Raw genomic sequence first — 14,728 nt, 5'->3', positions numbered from 1 at the left:
GACCCTAGGCGCTGGCAAACTGTGGCCTGATCAGATGAGTCTAGATTTCAGTTGGAAAGAGCTGATGGTAGGGTTCGCGTGTGCCATGGACCCAAGTTTCAAAAGGCAATGTGCGAGGTGGTGGAATCTTCGTATTGGTGTGGGCTGTGTGACAGGGTCCTCTGGTCGAAAAATACCGATCACTGACTGGAAATGTCTATGTTCAGATACTTGGAGACCATTTGCTGCCATTAATCGACTTCATGTTCTCAAACAACGATGAGTTTTTAGGGATGACAATGCGCCATGTCACAGGGCCATAGTCGTTCGCAACTGGTTTTAAGAACATTCTGGACAGTTCGAGAAAATGATTTTGCCATCCAGGTCTTCCGACCTGAATCCCGCCGAACACGTATGAGACAAATCGAGAGGTTAGTTCGTTCACAAAATCCTGCATCTGCAACACTCTCGTAGAGAGGCGGTATGGCTCAATATTTATGCAGACTTCTAACGACTTGTTGAGTCCTTGCCACGTCGAGTTGCTTAAGAACGTCCGGCAAAGGAGGTCCGACACGACATGAAGAGGTGCCCCATGACTTTTGACACCTCAGTGTAAAATAATGTTTTTTCTATGAATGAATATGCCTATTATTGATGTGTTGTAGTTTGTAGCCAGTACTTATTTTTATGAAGCATATTCAATTGAGTGAAATAAAAGTAGTTAGCGTAGTTTATTTCTGCACTATTGTGGTAGCAGTTCTGAACTGGATACTGACATTGCTTTTATTTTCGACAATTTTTTTCAGTTTCTTCGTTGGTATAATTTTTGCAAAGTTCTTTGCTTGGAAAATGCACATTCCTTTTATGTCAATTATGCGTCCTAGGAACAACTCAATAACATTATCAAATATTCTATCAACAGAAAAAATAAAGCAAATGTTAATATTGATTGCAACAAAAAATCATTATTTTAACATTAATTTGTTTGAAAACCGCGTTTTTTTCTTTTCCAGTACTTCTATAAAGCTACTACTATATTGATCACTGTACGAAATTTTATTCTTTATTTTCGTACAGAACATTTTCTTTCTTTTATAATATTTATATTTCTTACATTTCAATAACAGAAAATCAGTCCCAATCTTTCCCCGTTCACAAGAAGACCAGGTTCTGGATGGCATCGTGGAACTATCGAGAGAGATCATCGTGTTCAGCGTATGGCTCTTGAACATCGTACTGCATCTGCACCATCAAAATGAGCAGCAGTTGGCATCACAGTGACCCAACGAACTGTTAAAAGTCAGGTACTTCAAGGACAGCTCAAGCCAGAGGCCACGTAGCGTGCATTCCACTGACCCCAATCCACCACCATTTGCGACTTCAATGGTGTCAAACGACAGGGTGGAGGTCTGTTGTGTTTTCTGGTGAAGTTGGTTCTACCTCAGTGACAGTGATGGCCGTACTTTGGTTAGAAGGAGGGCTGCAAGTAACCTGTGTTTGTGCTATGCACACTGGATCTTCACCTGGAGCTATGGCCTGGGGTGCAATTTCGTATGCCGCTGGGAGCACTTTCGTGGTTATCCCACGCACCTTGTTTACAAGTTTATACGTTAGTAGTGATTCGACCTGCTGTGCTGCCATTCATGAACAGCATTCCAGGGGGCGTTTGCCAACAGGATAACGCTCGACCACAAATCGCTGTTTCAACACATTATGATCTACACATGTTGCCCTTGCCTGCTCGACCACCAGGTTTATCTCTAATCGAGCACAAATGGGACATCATTGGACGACAATGCCAGAGTCATACACAAAAAGCGTTAACCATCCCCGTATTAACGGACCAGGTCCAACGGGCATGGAACTCAATCCCACAAATTGACATCGGACACCTGTACAACAAACAGGCTCTGAGCACTATGGGACTTAACTTCTAAGGTCATCAGTCTCCTAGAACTTAGAACTACTTAAACCTAACTCACCTAAGGAAATCACACACATCCATGTCCGAGGCAGAATTCGAACCTGCGACCGTAGGGGTCACGCGATTCCAGACTGTAGCGCCTAGAATCGCACGGCCACCCCGACCGTCCGACCTGTTCAACACAATGCATACTAGTTTGCATATTTGTATTGAACATTCTGGTGGTACCATTCTTGTTGTACCAGCGTTGCATACTTGCAGTGGCTTATCTCGAGTTTACGTCAGCCTGTGATCTCGCAACGTTAATTAGTGTTACCAATGTAAATGTATTTGCGTAATTTCATTACTCTACATTAACATTTTTTGGTGTTGCGATTATTTTTCGTCTGTTTGGATACGAAGGGCTTGCAATGATGAGTAGGAGAAAAGAACTTTCTGAAGCTATGACTTTGATCATTATAGAGGGAAACTGTTTAGAGAGGATAGATGATAAAGGAATTCGAATGAAGACGACTATCTACTGAAGAGGAATACTAATGCAAAATTTACTAAGTCATCTTAAAAATTGTAATATAGGCATCAGATGGGGCAATACTAAAAGAGATTACAGTACTTGCTATTCACTTAATAGTCTACGTAACATATGTACCATGGGGTGCACGGGCTGTTACAGATGCAAATGCAATAGGTGAGGAGTGACTGGGAAACTGACAGAGAAGAGGGATCCCATGGTGGTATCAAAACGCTTGTCACTTGGAAAAGTGTCTAAGAAGTAATTGTTGAGTACATACTGCCTTAACCACAAGAAATTCTAATAACCAGGAACAGAGCAGATAACACTACATCAAGTCAGAAATTAAAATAATGGATGCCAATGAAAGGAAAAACGTTTCTTCATACACCCAGCATTCACACTCAACGACAGCAAAATCAAATTAAATAATGATGTAACAATACAAGGTTGTACATTATTGGCACATATAGATACTGCGTGTCAGCAATAGGTTTTTTTTCATAAGAGGAATGGGGGAATAAAGGGTTAGGATAGCATATGGATTCTATATATATAAAATAAAAAGACATTAAAGTCAAGAATTGGGAGTCAATAAGAACAAGAGAAAAGTAGATTATTTCTTTAAAACTGTTCCAGATTTGTGTTCTATTTTTACCCCTTTCATGCAAAGAAAGCAATCAGTCATGACTTGTACGCACATTAATGGAATATGAAAGTAAGAAAAATAGTTTTATTATTATTACTAAAATTCATTTTATTTAGCATTATCAAGGTACAAAAATCATTCGCATGTAGATGTTTGAGCAGTTGGGAAGTATGTGATAACCACAGAAAATCATTGGCAATTAGATAACAAGAAATCTAAAATAAATACTGTATCTCTATGAGAATTTCGTCGTCATAGAGCCTAAACAAATGAGCATCATCGTCTGTAGTGGTATCCGCCATTTCCAGCTCCAGCGCGCCCCCTGCCGTAGCCGTATCCGCCAGCGGAGTAGGCGGTGAGTCCGGTGTCCTGGTACTCCACGGTGGGCCTGTAGCCGCCCTCGTCCGCCTGGTAGGAGACGATCTGCTTGCGGCCGTCGGGCAGCAGCACGCGGTACTGGCCCTGGGCGCTCTCCCCCTGCCTGGACTCCTCCTGTCCAAAGTCACTCAGCGTGTTGGCGTCCTCCACCGAGTAGCTGAACTCGTAGTTGGCCGGCTCCTTTGGCATCAACAAATAGAGTCATGTATAGCACAACCAGGTTCATAAACTATAACTACTTTTTTCGTTGACAAAATACTGAACTATCCACAGGTTATAGGGTCTTTGATAATCATCTGTCACAATCCTAAAATGGAGGTATGTTTCATTTATCTAATACTGAACTATGATATAACGATGTAGACTGTGTGACAGTGAAATTTTGGGTCGATCCAGGGAGCATGCCCAAATAACTGGAGTGATTGTAGTGATGAAGGAGACTGCTCACCGTTAAGTGGGAAATACAGGTTCGACTCTGGGTCTGGTATAAATTTCCATACGTCACTATTGCTTAGTAAAGGGGGGGGACCTACTTTGTACCTTAGGTGGGCCACATTGGAAGAATGCGAGTATTTTTGGCCACTCATATAATACTTAACACTAACACACTGAACAAAAAAGAGAGAAGAGAAAGGGACGGTCATAACTTTACATACACAGAATTTTTTCCGATTTTGTGATAGACGCTGACTGAAGGGCCGGATTGTTACTTACTTGGGGCCACACGTGGCCTATGAGTTGAACACCTGTGGTATGGCACACCTATACTAATACAGCCGATGGCAGGGAATTCACCTTAACCAAATTAATTTCGAATTATCTCAAAGAATTATAAAAGTTTCCTCTGCTTCTGTCAATAATCTCACAACAGAAATCAGAATGTAGTTAAAAATAGCAGCACAGTTTTACACGTGCCTTGTTGTAACATGTTCGATAAAGACAAAAATATATCATCTAAAATCGCAAGAGATATGGTGTGGGCTACTACATCTGAGTCTAGAAAGGAACTGGCTTCTCTTGAAAACCTAACGCAGTCTAACATGCATTTATTTCACAATATGGAGCGATTTCCCCACGACAAAAAATAAAAGAACATATAAAACACCAATTTTGATATCTTATACGAAACTATACGACTCACGCGGATTAAGCATTAAGAACTGCTTTGTTAGCAAATATGAGCTTTAGAAATTAATGTCAGCTCTCTCTGAAACGATAAACCAACCAAAAATTGCAAACTGATAATATAGATTGAATAACAATCGCAAATATGAGCAGAGAAACACGGCAACTGCGAATCTCTCCAGTAAGCAAACCCTACTAAACGAAGAAAATTACCGAACTGTACCTTGTTATTTACATATCAAATATAAAAATGACTTTTCTCTTATTCTATATTCACTTAGATCTCCAGACTTCGTAACAGCTCGAAACAGAAAGGAATCATTAATTTACTTTACTTTCGCCTAACGTTTATGAGGATAAATGAATAACACCCTGGCTGTGTTACAGACACTTCGATGGTTTTGCAAACACTTTGAACAAGCTACAAACTGATTTATTGTGTCAAAGGCCTTTTTATTCATGAAACTGTCAATCCAAAGGGCCCGGGTTCGATTCCCGGCTGGGTCGGAGATTTTCTCCGCCCAGGGACTGGGTGTTGTGTAGTCCTAATCATCATCATTTCATCCCGATCGACGCGCAAGTTGCCGAAGTGGCGTCAAATCGAAAGACTTGCACCAGGCGAACGGTCTACCCGACGGGAGGCCCTCGTCAGATGACATTTCATTTCATTTCATGAACTGGTGGGATATATGCCAGATGCAATCGGTTTCCTAAAATTCAGCTGAAAACTGCAAAACGTCAGTCAGATGCAAGTTCTATCTGATCAGCATTCAAATACCCCTCGGGCTATGTGGATAAATTACCCTATACTGAACAAAGTGAATTTCAGTTTGTCTGCTTCGAAATGGGCTCCGTTGATTTCTGTTTCCATTGTTTTTCTTCTAGCACTTGAGCTTCATCTGTAATGATTTTATTGGTGACGGGATACTAAACCAAAATATAAGACTACATACTGTATCATTCTATGAGGTGGCCTTTTCAAGAACGAACATCTTACTACGAAAGTTGGTCGTTTCATTACGATAACTTTCGTTTTATTGAAATAATTTTACAGATTTTCTCTCTGCAATTGTTTAACGTCTCATCAGATTTGATGTAAATAGGATACACTAAATGATGACCGCCAGAAGTGATTCTGCATCTAGTTTCTCCCAAGTAAATACCCTGTTCCACTTCTCCAGCCTATTTTGAGCTCACTTTGATCACAGTTGTAGTGTAGTAATTATGCCTACTATTAATTTTATATGAGTGGTTATCTGCTCCAATGGCTTAAATATTTTTTCCTTCAAGTTAAATTTATGAGAGCAATATTTTTTTAGAGGCTTCATCTAAGTATAACAGAGTACAAAACACCTCTCCCACGGGGAGATGTGGTTGAGGAAGTGCATTGTAGCTTTGCCAGGTAGCCTATCATTCGCAACGAATGGAGTTTAGAAGAGCATACGGGTCGACAGATAGAGGTATGCACGGAACTTAACACAGAAAATGCTGCAGGCCGCTACCATCTGACGAACCTGTCTTAAGCGTATGTAGCCACTTGTGAAGATCAGATATTCGGTGCTCAGAAGGCTGTGTGTTTCTAGAATGTTCTGGAAGCTTCGTGGCCTAGTCCGAGAGACATTTAACGTGGCATGGGCTTTGGATGCATACGGGGTGAGGTATCGAAATGTTTCATGATGTCACAAAGCAGTGCTGTCGTTTACAAATTAACTTGTTCTTTAACCCAACAGAAAATCAAGATGAGTGGGTAAGATCGTTAATAGACCAACTGCACTTCGATCATAGATCTCAAATCATTTGTAATTTCGGTGTTTTGCACTTGCACTTGGTCTCATGGAAGGATAAACTGGGTGAATCACTTAAAACTTGCACCGCAAATATTGCGGAACTGGAAAATGCTACTGACGTGCTGCTTTCACAGAATGAATTGGCAGTCAGAGACTCGTACTGTTAGTCACTAAACAGATTGTAATAATAGTGACAAAGTATATTTTTGTGCAAGAATAAACTACATTTTTTAAATTAGAACAAAGCCTATTGACATTGACGAATTAAAACCTGGTAAATTAGAATGTCAATGGTGCATTCTGCAGGGTTATAGTGCGAGTCTTTTTCAAGATGTCGTACTTTGAAAATTTTCCACACTGACACTTCGTACCTGATAGGTACGATATCGTTTGCTTGCTTGCAGTGTGCTTGTGTGTACCTTGTGTCTAGTGTATAGCACTCCCAGCAGTAGTTACTGATGGGGGCATAATGTTTACGAAAGCCGACATCTGTGGTGTATGGACAGTGCAGGCAAAATGCAGTTCATTCTTGTACGGTGTATGCGTCAAGATATCAAAATAGACGTCAACCATCTCGGTATTTCTGTCTCTACCACTTAAACCAGTTACGTGAAAGTGGTATTCTAACGCCTAGACAAGTTACGACAGGGAAAGAGAAAATTAAGGGCTGACCGGGAGAAGAGACCAAACAGCGAGGTCATCGGTTCCATCTGGTTAGAGGAGGATGGGGATGGAATTCGGCAGTGCCCTTTCAAAGGAACGATCCCGGCATTTGCCTAGAGAAATTTAGGGAAATCATGAAAACCTAAATCAGGATGGCCGGACGCGGGATTGAACCATCACCTCTCGAATGCGAGTCCAGTGTGAGAACCACTGCGCCACCTCGCTCGGTGGGAAATTAAGGTTATTGCAGTTTTTGTAGTTGATCCGCACGTTACCTGCCACACAATCACCCGAAGAAATGGCATGCATCAGGCAATTGTCCTGTAAGTCTCCTACGCATTATCGACATAGGTTCCATGCCTATCACATCTCTCTCCATCAAGAGTGGCATGGAAACAAGTATGAGAACCGTATAAAATTCTGTAAATGGACATTACAACAGGATACTCCAAGTGTATCAAGTATCTTGTTTGATGATAAACCCGCATTTACCAATGGATTGTCAGGTAAAGCCGGCCGAGGTGGCCGAGCGGTTCTAGGCGCTACAGTTTGAAACCACGCGACCGCTGCGGTCGCAGGTTCGAATCCATACTGCTCAGAGCCATTTGAACCTTTTTTTGTTGTTGTTGAGGTAAACAACCGAAACATGCACTGTTGGTCTGTTGACAATTCCCGTTGGCTTAGTTAGGTGAAACGTCAGCATCCACGGAGTGTAAACATGTGGTATGCGACAGTGAACTATCAGCTCAAGGGCGCGATATTCATAGACGAAGCACTGAACGCGCACAAGTATCGCAGCTTCCCAGATATCATCTTCCACTTCTACCATCTGCAAATTAGGAGGAACCTGTGGTACCAATATGATGGCTGTCCAGCCCATACTGCACGAAGTACAACAAAACGTCTTCACGAATTGTTTCCAAATTGTTATACTGGACGTAGATGACCTATACCGTGGCCGGATCTCCCACCGGATTTGGCCCTGTAGACGTTTTTTCCGTGGGGAAGCAGAAAGGCGCTCTCTAGAAGCACATACCATCTATACACGATGATACACAACGACGTATTACTGCAATCTGCTCGGACATCGCCGCTAAAATGCTAGCAGGTGTGGGGCACTCGTTCCATACAAGACTGGAAATGTATACCGCGGCTGCCGGTGGTTATTTGTCTCGTTGTTGTTCAGAATCTTGTTGTTTAGTGCATACTACCAGAGTCATTGTACAAGTGTGGGTGTGAGAAATTTTCAAAATATGATACCTCGTAAACGACTCGCACTACAACCCTTTAACAAACATCACTGAGAGTTAATTTACTCTGCTTTTAGTCTGTCTGTTGATTGAAATAGGCCTCGTTCCATTGAAAAAAAGTGTATGTTTACACAACAAACACTTCTTAAATATTATTACAATGTGTTGATTTGTTCACAATACAAGCCATTGACTGTGAAAAACGCACGTCAATAGCACTTTGAATTTTCACAAATTGACATTGCAAGTTTTAGAGGATTCACCATGTGTACACTTGAAGAGAGGAATGCTAATAATAGGGCCTGCTGGCCGTTGGAACACGACAGCTGAGTATAGATAATAATTAAATTATTGTATATGCATGTCAGCAATGTACCAAATTGTGTAATATGTATGGTGAAACAGTATAACTCGGCCTGTATAGATTTTCGTAAATACAGGACAACGCGTTGTTGATCATGACGTGGATAAGTTTTATCGCTCTTTGCTTCCCGTTCATGAAATTTCTGAATTTGTTTAGCACATTCACACGCTGATAGCTCTTTGGCTGCATGTTTAAGTAATTGTTTCCAGTGTGAGAAGGTTCCAACTTTGAACTATTTCCAATTTTGAGAGAAATATGTTGTTACTAGCAAAATCTATCTCATTTCCTACTTTTAACTACATTATTCAGCTGCTTCCTTTTCGTTCCCAGGCCTCAATCTTTTGCAGTATTCCTTTAATAGTAGTTACATCACGTGTCAGGTAAAAAGCCGCCAAAGAAACCAAGTCTCGGAACACTGACCCAGGGGAGAAGCTTAGGGTCTGCGTCAGTAAAATTAGTAATAGCGAAGGAACTGAGCGACGCTCAAGTAACCGTGGCAGTTATTCGGAACCTTTCTATGTTCCTCAAAATATTTAAGTTCAGCAAAAAAAGGAATGAGAGTGATAAAATACTTTGGCTATCCATTGAAATTGAAATCATTTCCGGAATTCCTCTAATGTACTTCGAGTTTGCTCAGTCTATTGTTTAATCTCTATTGTTTTACCACGAACTTCCCCAAGTAAAATCAGAATTATACCGTCTGAGGAACAGTAATATTAGTTAAAAAATTAAATATATTTGGATCAATAAATTCAGAGACTTACGGCCATAGAATCTTCTTGCCCTCCAGCGCGGCCGTAGCCGAATCCGGGCACTCCATAGACTGGAGACAGGCCACCAGCGTTACCAGAGGGCGCACCGTACTGAGCGGAGAGCGCGTCACCAGAGTAAGAAGGGGCACCATACTGTGTGGACAGACCGAGTTCTCCAAAGCCAGCGGCACTCCCAGCTACCAAAGGAGCGCCATAGAGAGTGGAGGGGCCACCGACGATCCTCCTGCCGGCTCCAAACCTCCTGGAGGAGGCCCTTCCAAAGCTGGAGGAGACACGAGCCGCTGGACTCTGGCTGGAAGTGTCTGAGCGGCCAAAAGCAGCGTCTCTCAGAGCAGAAGCGCCGTACTGCGTGCTGGGACCATTGGCTGAAGGAGCTCCATACTGCGTGCTGAGGCCGTTGGCTGCTGGGGCACCGTACTGAGAGCTGAGGGAGGAGGCCGAGGGAGGTCCATACTCAGAGCTGGGAGGCAGGTACGACCGGGCGGCTGGCGGCTCGGCGACGACCGACAATACCAGCGTACTCAGGAGGACAAGAACCTGTTGAACAAACATAGAAATGTACTTAATAAATATTGTTAATAAATACATTTACACACTGATCAGGTATCATATTTAAATTATTCGAAGAGATGCGCTCGAGTTCAGTGAAATAGTATTTCTAAAACAATACGGCAAAGGTCACGCATACTACACAAGAAGGCATAGTGAAGAGACGGGCAGGAGGAGTATAATGTAGTACTCAGCTTGTAACATCCCATCTGACATCATTTCACTTGGTATCGTGACATCCGTAATCTACTTAAATCATTTGGGACTAGCTTAAATACTAAGCCATGTTGATATGCAAACCAGCACACCAGAGTTTCACCAACAAGGCATAAAGAAATAGCGGAGAAGCATAAGGGAGTTAAAGTTTCGACTAGCTCTTGCTTAGTGATGATGTAACACAACACAACACTGAAGTCAAGTACCTGATTTAAGTCACAAGAGCTCACTATCACAAACAGACTTCAAAGAGAGATATTAGTTGTCCAGGCGACCTTTCTTTTATTTTTTGAAAATATTAAGTTGTTCCAGTCTCGAATGATACATCGCCCTTATGGTACTATGATGTCATTCTACTAAAATTCCACTATTTATTGTGGTAGTTTCTTAAGGCCTCTAGCAAACATGCTTTGTAATCTGACCGACACGTTGGAAGTTGTCAACCTTTAGCTAATATGTAAGATACAATGGAAGATATTGTTGAAATGTTCTATATTTTTTACAACAATAGTTATAATTTCGAAAATGACCAGTGTAATTTCATATGGAGTTCACGCTGGATGGTGGTTACTAGATCTACATATATTGACGTTACCAGACCGTTTTGGGAATCAATAAAAATGTAATTTAGTCTGCTGATCGCGTACGCAATTTACGATGAAAAATCATGAATTAAATGTCGGGACCACCGTTTGTTGAATAGAACGCTAGCAAACGTATGTAGAATAATTCCAAAACAAGTGACAACAAAGATTCAACGGCATTCCGAGATACGTTTCTGTGTCAATGAGGGCCAATCTCCAAAATTCTACCAGGGTAAATAAAACGATACATTGCGCATTCCTTTGTTTCATAGACAGCGCAATGGATAAAAATGATTGTGTGGGAGTAATGTACCTCGATGGTTTTATCAACCAGTGGGGATTATGTGTAGTGGACAACAAAGAGCGTATGTGACATCTTTCGACTTCTGGCTATTGGTAATCATTTTAGTGTACTGTCTGTCAGTTCCTTATTATCTCACTACTTCACTAGTTCGCTACACTCTTCGATCAAACTGCGCGAAACTATTAGTTTAAGTGACTGTATGCGCTCTGAGCTACAGATCGGTTTCTGTGCCAGATTCCCTGTAAGGCAGATCCATGATGTGTATGCCACTAGCTATATTCAAGCATGCATTCATAAACATGTGAACAAATGTCAGATTCTTCTCTTGTAAGTCCTAACAACAAGAATTTTTTTTATTAAATCAGTTAACATCGGGACACGTACGTTGGACTATCCGTTTGTGTCGATTTACACAAATTTTCTCGCAAAACATTTGCCGTTTGTTTGTTTCCTTCGACAGCGAACAGCAACTGTTTGATATTCTTGTACATATTACAAAATAGTATTACATTTATTTTCTGAGATATTATCATAATCAATGAACAGTCAAAAAAATTATTGTTTTGAATCAAAATCAATAAACAGTCAAAAAAATATTGTTTAGAATTTTCTATGAGGATCAGTTGACTCTAAGTGAAAGGACTTGGATTTGAGGGAGAGGGTCGAACTTAAATAAAATTTCCATCTGATCATTCTCACCTACTTATTTACGCTCCGTCTCTAACGTCCTTCCTGGCATAGCGCCCTAAACTCTCTTCTGCTTTTGATTTTTAGTGGTTCTTTTCACATATCGTATCGGTAAATATAAATGTAGATTTATTACACATCCGCATAAAATATGTGCGGTTTGTGTATCAAAACGAATGAAGTAGCGTCATAAAATGCCTACTCCAACGAGAAACACAATAATACCGCAAGTATGAAAGCTGCTTTCTGTCTCTGAATATTTTTAATTTTCGATACATTGAAAAACAGAATCTCCAAATCATTGGTCACGCCAGATATTCACTTCTGAAATGGAGTTTATGTGGTACAGCGATGCACACATCTACCGATTCAAGTTACGTTGGCTGCCACCGAGCAAGCAGTGTGCCTAAGACGCTGTACTTTTAATTAGTGTATGAGACTCTCATTACACAGTCTACACGATCAGTCGTTACAACTCACCATCTGCTCTACCGTTGGTAGAGTATACTCCATACCGTGCCGTTTCATTTGACTGCTTATCTTTCTTGCTTCATATATTGCATTCTTATTCCTCTATCCTGCCTACAGTTTCTTCATATCACCACCCCCTGCCAACAACTCCTCCAACAAATGTTTTAGTCTACTTAGCACGTTTATTACCACTGTCCTTTTTTGCCCTTACTCCTATTTGCATTACTGCTATTGAGACATAATTTACAACTTTTACCAGTTTGGTTTTATCAGAATTGTGAAGAATATCTAGTTACACATAACAGCATCTATGAACACTGTAATCATGTCAAATAACATAAAAATATAGAAATTAGGAGAAATATTTTCAGGTTAAGTGACAACACCAACCAGTTCTGCCTACCCCAATCTATATATTGACAGTAGTGTGGACTGCTAGAAAGAAATTTTGGTGGTGGATTAGTCTGCATTGAAAGCAAAGTTCCCACAACGTGCAATTCACAAAGCAACGGAAAGTAATCAATAAGCGTAGTAGACACAAGAACTGGCCCACCTCAGAGCGCTGAATATTAAAGAAATATGTGGAAATCTATAAGCATGTATCATCAGAACCAATAGTATTAATAGAAAGATAATCAAATACTGAAAATGGGATGTAAAGCAACGGTACACTCAGTAATATTTGTTTTTTCACTTATATTGTTAACGAGCCACATAAGGAAGGGAAACCTGAATTAGAGTTGCAGTACTTATGAAGATCATTGGTACGTTTCTCGTTTATACTAGGGATTAGTTACGATGTCCATTAAAATGAACTTGTACTCCAGTAAATACAGTATTTATGTAAAGAGAACAGAAGGGAAACTGAGATGTAGCGTAGAACAACAAAAATAAGAGTAAGACCAAACAAAGAATTTGTACTGCTATACGGACAGAAGGAAAGCTGCAAGGTGTTCCATTCTAAGACAGCTAGTCTACATCAGAGAAGAATATCTTCAATAACAGCTCCTATGAAGGTCCGAATTGCGTCCTCGCTTACTACTGAAAGAGATAATTGCTCTGTTAAAAGTGTTCAATCCAGTATCTTATCTCATTGGGTATTCCGTTTTCACGTGTTTTGTTCACTATGTAAAGATGAAGAAGTGTACCGAAGCCACATGAAAGCTGAGAAATACGGCATTCGACTCTGTAGCCAACTGTGCGTAAGGTGCGAGTGTTTTCTGTGCTGCGCCTGTCTTACCTTCATGTCGCTTACAAGGAGCGCACCGAGAGGCGAGTGACCACACAGAAGCTCTCCAGTATATATACCGAAGCGGCAACCCTCGGCGCTCAACAAGTTTCGGCCCACTTGCTCCAGTTAGCAGCCGATGGCCAATTTCTCTTGCATCACGACGGATGACCTTAGTGCCGTCGGTGAAGACCGTTCTCAAGCCGCACCCTTCTGAACCAGTGCTCCGTCTTTCAGAGAAAGTCAATCATCTTTACCCCCATTCTACATTTGTCATAGACGCTTTATGTCTTGTCTTCTGCATTTTTCGTAAGGAAATGCACTGCATGACAAAATCAATGACTCACGGAGAAGACGGAATCAAATATCAATGTAACCGTGAATGCGTACACACCTCCATCGATTATGTAAATGATTGGAGGTGCAGCTCTCTGTGGCAGGTAGAACGTCTACCAGAATGTACTAGTGGTGTGTGTATTTAGAAATGTTAGCGCGGGTTGTAGAGTGTATAAGGGGCATGAACAGCTTCAGATGTTGAGCGACCACTATGACAAATCCGGAGAGGACACATACTTGTGTGAGACAGTTCGTCAGTCTACACTAGGTGGGCTGGTCTAATCGTGTAGTGTCGAGATTTGTGGAGGCGTCTGGATGTGACAGTGGCTCGATGTCGGACAGGCATATTCGTCGTCAGTGTTCCAGTCAATCATGCTGAGGGAAGATAGTCGTACTGTGCACTATGCGAGAATTATCAGTAGACTTCCTGCGACATCCTGTGCTATCTCACATCGCTGGTCGGACTAGCAGCAGCTCTAGGTAATTACCGCCTCATACGTAGGCTGTTGTTAACACCACAAACCAACAGCTGCATCTGGAGTGATGCTGTGAATGGGAAGCATGGGCCATATCGTGGTGCGATTTTTCAACAGGACAATGCTCATTGACACACAGCACAGCACAGCATAGCATCTGCGTGATGTTGAGGGGCTGCCAGTGCCAGCAAGGTCTCCGTATCTGACCCCGTGAGAACATGTGAGGGATAGCAAGGATCAGCTACAACAGTTGTGGGACAGCTCGCCTCAGGAGAGGCAACAATTATCTTATAGTTCCCAACCAGATCATTGCACGCATCCAGGCCACAGAGGTGCGGCTTCTTACTGATTAATGTGCTGTCACTGCCAAGTCTTTTGTTTCCTCTTCCCACTTCTTTGGCAGGCAATGCTGACCCGCGCAGACAGTCGCCCGCGTTAACACCCCACTTCCGGGATTCGTGCGGATATACATCG

The 14,728-nt window shown here is 41.6% G+C and overlaps 1 protein-coding gene across 2 annotated transcripts in view; it reads right to left on the bottom strand.

Annotated features, from left to right (window-relative positions):
* Positions 1–13,463, bottom strand: part of LOC126272107 (pro-resilin-like) — a 157,601-nt gene extending 144,138 nt beyond the window's left edge. Inside the window, exons 1-3 of one of the 2 annotated variants that reach the window (XM_049974700.1) lie at positions 13,455–13,463; positions 9,395–9,940; positions 3,172–3,621 (exon numbers count right to left, since the gene is read on the bottom strand). In XM_049974700.1, coding sequence (XP_049830657.1) covers positions 3,340–3,621; positions 9,395–9,940; positions 13,455–13,460 — 834 coding nt within the window. In that variant the 5' untranslated portion in view covers positions 13,461–13,463 and the 3' untranslated portion in view covers positions 3,172–3,339. Of the gene's footprint in view, positions 1–3,171; positions 3,622–9,394; positions 9,941–13,454 lie in introns of those variants that run through there. The other variant, XM_049974701.1, reaches the window with a different exon arrangement.
* Between the last annotated feature and the right edge of the window lie 1,265 nt (positions 13,464–14,728).

This window comes from Schistocerca gregaria, chromosome 5, assembly GCF_023897955.1.
Source record: "Schistocerca gregaria isolate iqSchGreg1 chromosome 5, iqSchGreg1.2, whole genome shotgun sequence".
NCBI lineage: Eukaryota > Metazoa > Arthropoda > Insecta > Orthoptera > Acrididae > Schistocerca > Schistocerca gregaria.
Note: the sequence above shows the minus strand (reverse complement) of the source record. Positions and strands in the feature narration are given on the sequence as shown.